Source organism: Sinocyclocheilus rhinocerous, unplaced genomic scaffold (assembly GCF_001515625.1).
Source record: "Sinocyclocheilus rhinocerous isolate Xijiao unplaced genomic scaffold, SAMN03320098_v1.1 scaffold2584, whole genome shotgun sequence".
NCBI lineage: Eukaryota > Metazoa > Chordata > Actinopteri > Cypriniformes > Cyprinidae > Sinocyclocheilus > Sinocyclocheilus rhinocerous.
Window position 1 is genome coordinate 71,023 of NW_015652145.1, and position 7,345 is coordinate 78,367.

At 35.5% G+C, this 7,345-nt stretch overlaps 1 protein-coding gene across 1 annotated transcript in view; it reads left to right on the top strand.

The window, feature by feature from the left end:
• Positions 1–3,643: 3,643 nt before the first annotated feature.
• The window catches only part of LOC107713697 (trypsin-like), a 12,966-nt gene continuing 9,264 nt past the window's right edge, over positions 3,644–7,345 (top strand). Inside the window, exons 1-3 of the mRNA XM_016519285.1 lie at positions 3,644–3,748; positions 4,908–5,142; positions 5,536–5,643. Of these exons, the coding sequence (XP_016374771.1) occupies positions 3,644–3,748; positions 4,908–5,142; positions 5,536–5,643 (448 nt within the window). The remainder of the gene's footprint in view (positions 3,749–4,907; positions 5,143–5,535; positions 5,644–7,345) is intronic.

Here is a 7,345-nt window from a genome sequence, read left to right on the forward strand (position 1 = left end):
AGCATTTAGACATGAAATATTCAGTGGGTGCTGTACGCTCATGAATGAGACTTGGAAAGGGATGCATATATTCTCAAATGTGACCCTGTCTGTGAAATCCAGGCTAAAGTCTCAAAATCTAATTATGAGATAACACGCATCAAAGTTTGATTTCAACCATTAATTTCACTATGATTTCAATATTTGACATGGCCTTACTCAGTCAATATTAAAGATACAAAGGTTATATTTTCACAGAATGTTCTACATCTTTATGAAGGATGAATTTATGTAGAAAACAGTAAATCACAAAAAAATGACTTTATATATCTATATTCTATATATCTCAAATATATTTCTGAGAAATGTTGTAATCCGCAGTGTATGTGGCTGATGGCATGAGGTTTGGACTAATTTCTGCGTTGTTAACCATATTCTGTCAACAAGAGCTATTTCAAAATGTTGCTCCAAGCTCGAAATGTCACCGAATTCTGATGAAGGGTGAAAGAAGTCTGTGAATTATGCACAGCTGTCACTTATTTTTGACATACTGCACATTTTGTCCCTCAGATTAACCATAACTATCCTCACTGTATTTGTATTTATTTTCAGTTTAAATTGATCACAAAAAAATGACTTTAGCTGGGTTTTCACAGGCAGGGTCACATATATATCTATATTCTATATATCTCAAATATATTTCTGAGAAATATTGTAATCCGCAGTGTATGTGGTTGATGGCATGAGGTTTGGACTAATTTCTGCGTTGTTAACCATATTCTGTCAACAAGAGCTATTTCAAAATGTTGCTCCAAGCTCGAAATGTCACCGAATTCTGATGAAGGGTGAAAGAAGTCTGTGAATTATGCACAGCTGTCACTTATTTTTGACATACTGCACATTTTGTCCCTCAGATTAACCATAACTATCCTCACTGTATTTGTATTTATTTTCAGTTTAAATTGATAAATGACTTGTGAATGTGACATCTTTGTCTGTATATGATATTTTCATAATTTGTGTTTATAATGAATGTTTAAATATGTACATATTTATTTGTCTCTAATGTGTGTATAATTTAATTGTAAATGAGATCTAAATATATACTAGTGTTATTTTAGTATTATTTATATACTGTTATATATATTTTTTTTTTGAATTAGCTATTATTTTATGTCATTATTTCGTTTTTTTTATATTTCTATTTAGTTATTTTAGTACTTCAACTTAAATTGTCAAACTGTCAACTTTTCTAATTTTCTTAATAATTTTTAACATTTATGTTTTCATCTATTATTTATATTTTATTGCAGCTTTTCAATGACTAAAATGTTTTTTAATAGTTTTAGTTAACAATAACAACAACTAATACAGACTTCGGGATTTTCTGTGAACCATTTTGTCCTGCATAAGTTTGATATGTATGATTTTACTACTATGTAGTGCATGTCAAGTTCTCAGCAAACTACTATATTTCATCTCATTGTATGAAATAAACCTGATCCATCTGACAGTTCTGAACTCCAAATAAAGATGAACATGCTGAATAACAGTGAATTTTGGAATTTGCAAACAGCCAAAAAAAAAAAAACTCATTAAAGGTTGAATTGACTCCTTACTGAATAAAGGACCGTTCAAACCAAGAACGATAACTATAAAGATAACTATAAGTATAATTATATTAGCATCCACACCAGTCTGTCTGTTCTCAGCACAAAATTCTCAAGCTTGTTATAGCAGGATTGATTCTGATGTTTTTATCTTCCATCAGCTGGAAAAATTTCTTATAGTGATTCCAATCAGATCGTTTCTCTCTGTCTTTATCGTTATAGCTGTGGTGTGGAATCTGCTATTCTTTAATATTGAGAATGATTTTTAGAACTGTATCTTTATCATGATCTTTATCACTCTAAAAAATGCTGGGTTAAATACAACCCAGTGCTGGGTAAAATAGGGACAAACCCAACAATTGGGCTGTTTTGACCCAGCGGTTGGGTTAAATGTTTAACCCAACCTTCTGGGTAGTAACTCAACTGCTGGGTCAAAACAACCCAATTGCTGGGTTTGTCCCTATTTTACCCAGCACTTGGTTGTATTTAACCCAGCATTTTTTAGAGTGTGGCTATTGTCCTTGGTGTGAACAGGCCTTAAGACATGACAGGTAAATAGGTGGAAAAACAGGCTAGTCTTCCATAGAGCTCTCCAATGACAACAGCTCCAAAACACTATACCTGACAGAAACAAGCATAACCTCCCCCTACATGCATAATCATTATTAATATACCAATACAAGTATTGTTTTGGGGTGCATTTACATGCCAACGATGGCCTCCAAAATGTTGTTGTGTAAACGTCCCTTTATTATGTTGCTGGCTCCGTGAGAGAGGAGCAAGGCCGGTGGTGCCAGTGTTAATGAGAAACACCTGCGACACACAGGTCTCGAGTCTGGTGTGTTTGCACAGGTGTTGCTCATTAACACTGGCACCACCGGCCTCGCCCCTCTCCCACGGCTCTCGCCTGCCCTGCTACACGTCACAAAGCCCTTCATCCCTTCTCTCTTCAAACTATCAAAGCATTTAAAGGACACAAGGTTTATGTAACCTTCAAACTACAAATTTCTCTCTCAATCTGTCCAATTACTCAAACTAGCTAAGGCCTTCAAACTGTGTTAAACTCACAGAAGGTTTTGTTATGCCAACATTCAAAGTTTGTCTATTAGCATTGTGCTCAGAATTGTGTATTTATGCAAATACAGTCATTAACCACAAACAAATGCTGAAAATAAACCCAGACTAACACCATCTTTCGTTCACTTTCAGACTTTGTCTTGACCAAATAGCCTTAAGGTCTCACAATCACAGCCGATTCCATGTCAGTTTTCATTTCATCACAACGAATCATTATAAAGTCTATCGTTTCTATATCTCCTATCTTTAAAGCCCCTACATGCACCTTTGCATTTTAATCAGGGCCACAGGCCTCTCTGTAAGCTGAGCTGTATAGTGAGAGATGCTGGGTCATCTGATCCCTTCTCACAATGACACAACATCTCAGATGTCCCTCTCTGTCTCAGTGTGTAATAGTGAGAGTTAAGAAGACCAGAGGAGACCCAAAATGAAGAGATCAACAGAAAGACAAAATTTCAAGCTAATCAGACACCACAGACTTTATAACTCTACACTCTGGGTTAAAAAGGGACAAACCCAGCGGTTGGGTTGTTTTGACCCAGTGGTTGGGTTCAAAACAACCAAACCGCTGGGTCAAAACAACCCAAGCTTTTTAACCTTTTTAACCCAGCGCTGGGTTATATTTAACCCAGCATTTTTTAGAGTGTATTAGGTAAATTAGACGTGTTGAACTTTTGTGTGTTGTTTGTTTGGTCCATTATCATAGTGTGATATATTACAATCTACCTCCCTTACTCCTTAACTCTTCTACTTCTTCTGCTGTCTTTCCCCAGTCAGATCTAAAACCAGCTGTATATGTTTGAGTGCTGTTAAGATGAAGTAAGTCATGGCTAATCCAGAGGAGCTGGAGTCTACAGCAGGTGTAGATGTTGGGGCTAATATAAATGGAGAATCTATTCCCTGTAGAGACACATCACAAACAGATGGTCACTAAAACCAGCTGTATATGTTTGAGTGCTGTTAAGATGAAGTAAGTCATGGCTAATCCAGAGGAGCTGGAGTCTACAGCAGGTGTAGATGTTGGGGCTAATATAAATGGAGAATCTATTCCCTGTAGAGACACATCACAAACAGATGGTCAGGTAAGACCACAGAGCAACTCATTAATGTTTGCAGGTACCAGCTGTAATCATCCTATCGGCCATATGGACTGAAAAAAACAACAAACAAAAAAACAGCAATTAATACAAAGACTGAAATAGTATTTTCTTGTAAAATGTACTCCAATAATCTTTGAAAAATGTTTTTTTACAGTGTAGTATTCTTCTGATCTCTAAAAAATGCTGAGTTAAATACAACCCAGTGCTGGGTAAAATATGGACAAACCCAAAAATATGGACAAATTTTGACCCAGCGGTTGGGTTAAATGTTTAACCTAACCTTCTGGGTAGTAACCCAACCGCTGGGTCAAAATAACCCAATTGCTGGGGTTGTCCATATTTTACCCAGCACTGGGTTGTATTTAACCCAGCATTTTTTTAGAGTGAAATCTTGATCATGTTTTATGATGAATTTATTTCAAAATACTGTAAATGCTGACATCAACAACAAAACACATGGAAATAATTTTTGGTAGCACTTTATTTTACAGTCCTGTTATGCATTTACATACTATGTACCTGTAATTGTAATTACAATAACTGGGTAATAACTAAGTACTAACCCCGAACCTACCCTAAACATAACCTTAACCCATGTAGTTATAATACCATGTACTTTCTTAGGTAAGCAAACTCTAAGTAGAGGTAAGTGCACGTATTATAAAATAGAGTGCAACTGAATTTTCTTCTCCCTTTTAAAAGTTAGCATTTTAGTGTTAGCATTTAGCATTGTTTTTTCCTTTGATGTCTCATCAGAACAGATCCAACCTACTAGTTGAGAGAAACTTTTTAGTTAATTAACTGAGTAGTTATATACTTTTTTACTCAGTTAATTAAAATAATTGTGCAATAAAAAAATCAAATATAAATATTAATTGAAAATTTTTTTAATACATTTGAATAGTTGAAGTACTAAAATTACTATAACCAAAGCTGAAATAATAACTAAGATAAACAGAAATATTTTAAAACATACAAAATAAAAGATGATTCATCAGATCAATAAGTACTAGTATTTAAATAATAAAACAACAGTGGTTTGCTATATAGAATAAATGAAATAGCATCTAAGAAAAATCTGTATAAATGATACTTAAGGAAGAATGCTGGATCACTTTGGGGTCTTCATGCTTCCACACAGGGAGCAACCGATCAGATATGTCCTGAGAAAATAGAGGTAGTCTCTGTAACCGAGGAGGACATTCCTGCTGTGGATACCCCAACCCTGCTCAAGGCCAGTCCACTGGACAGTTCAAGTGCCAGTCCTGCACCAGATGACAGCACCGTCAAACCAACCAAAGGCCCTCTAACAGAAACCCCCTCAGCCCAGCCCGGCCTTTCAATGCCAGTTACCAAAGTCCAGCCCTTTGTTACAGGTAATGACCATCACAATGTGTACTCAATTCCATGTTGTACACTAGTTTTCTCCTGATATTGACAAAATTAAAAACCAAACATTAGCATAGTTTATGGCTGCCAGACGCATTAGTCCAAACTCACCCAAGAACATTTTAGTTATGCGATACATCGACCCTAATTGTTTAAGCTTGTTGCATTCAGGCATTTGCACTAGATAGTAAAATACACAAAGAGATTTCGCTATTTCTGTAGCTCAACTAGTGACACATGATGTCAACATCAAGATTGTGGGTTCAACCCCCAGCGAAAGTACATACCGATAAAATGTATCAAGTGTCTGCTAAATGTATAAATATGAGTCTCTCTCATCTCATGCATCTTATCATCTCATGAAACTGATATCATTCTAGCAGAGGAGAAAACACTCAAGGGAAGCCTGTTTGCACGCAGGATGGAGATACTTATTGGGGCTTGTGTCCTGCTCACCCTCAGTATTGTGCTTGTAGTTGGATTGAGCGGTGAGTAAATGTCTTTAGGGAGTACTTAATACACCCAGAGATGTACAGTAACGGAGTACAAGTACTTCATTAGGTATTGGAAATTGCTATTTAATTTGAATATATGAGCATCTCTTCATGAGTGCTGGTTACATGGGTACCTGGTTTTATGTGAACACCATGGAGTAATGGAGACCCTGTATACTTTAGTTTAGATTAGTACTGGGTGGTTTAGTGTTAGGGACCCCCAGTGGACCTCGTGAAGATGGAATTATGGGCGACGCCTGCTATAGCTGAAGGAGCCTTAGAATGTAACCAACATTTTTTATTACTATGTTGCCAAAAATAGACTCAACTACACCCTTTACACTTCAATTTACACTCGTCACGTACAACAAAGCACCAAAAAGTACCACAGTATTACCATGGTGTTTTGGCATGATGTTTAACCAGAGTACCATGTAAATAAATAGCATGGTACATTTACTATGTAATTCACTAACTTTATTACTATGTTGCCAAAAATAGACTCAACTACACCCTTTACACTTCAATTTACACTCGTCACGTACAACAAAGCACCAAAAAGTACCACAGTATTACCATGGTGTTTTGGCATGATGTTTAACCAGAGTACCATGTAAATAAATAGCATGGTACATGAATTCCGGTATCATGTATTTGTGAGGGGTATTTTAAACCTTGCTTCAATATATAGTTGCAGCTTACACACATTTATTAATTAATTAGTTTATGTAGGCTATGTATGTGTGATGCCAGAGATCTACCGTGGTACCTCCAGAAACAGTATCGTAAAGTAAATTATCATTAATATGCCATGAACTTATTTTTGTTATAACAGTTTATGATCCGAAAAGTTTAGCTGGATGTTACTACCATTTATGAATAATATGAAGTTTTTCTTAAAGGTGTTTATGACTCTAACACATTAGGCATCATTGTCAGATATTAATGAATTCATTTGGTAAATTAATTTTTAAATATAAAAATGGAAGTGATGTAGCATCATTAAAAACAAACATGATCTAACAATGAGCAAAAGTACACTTAACACTGATTAACTAAAAAATTAATGTATGGTCTGCAGAAGAAGAAATTTATACAGATTTGTAACAACATGAGGATCAGTATATGACGATAATTTAACATTTTTGTGTAAAATATCCCTTTAACTTTTACATATTCTACCTAACACAGACTCCAGCAACCCAACACTCATCTATGCCATTATTTTTATATTTTATAATTTAATATAAATTACTGTGTTTTCAGTTATATAGGTATTTTTCTAATGAGCTACTTTAATTTTACTTGAGTCAATGTCCATAAAGGTATCTTTACTTTTTCTTCTTAAGTATGACGATTGGATACTATATACAACACAGAACACACCCTTAGTAAAGACGAACCTACACAACTGCACTGAATAATTAACAGATTAGACTGGATTAGATTGCACAACCCAGGATCTACAAACCTTCATAAGATGTCTCCAACTCAGGTTGCACAGTCTAATACAGACTGCAGTCAGTCAGGTTTCAGTGTCCTGCATCCACCATCCTGCATTCAATAAACAAGCTACAGGTAGTTAAAAATGCAGCGGCTAGAGTCCTTACCAGGTCAAGAAAATATGATCATACCCCAATTTTACGGTCTCTGCACTGGCTACCTATTAAGTTCCGTATCAGTTACAAAATATTAT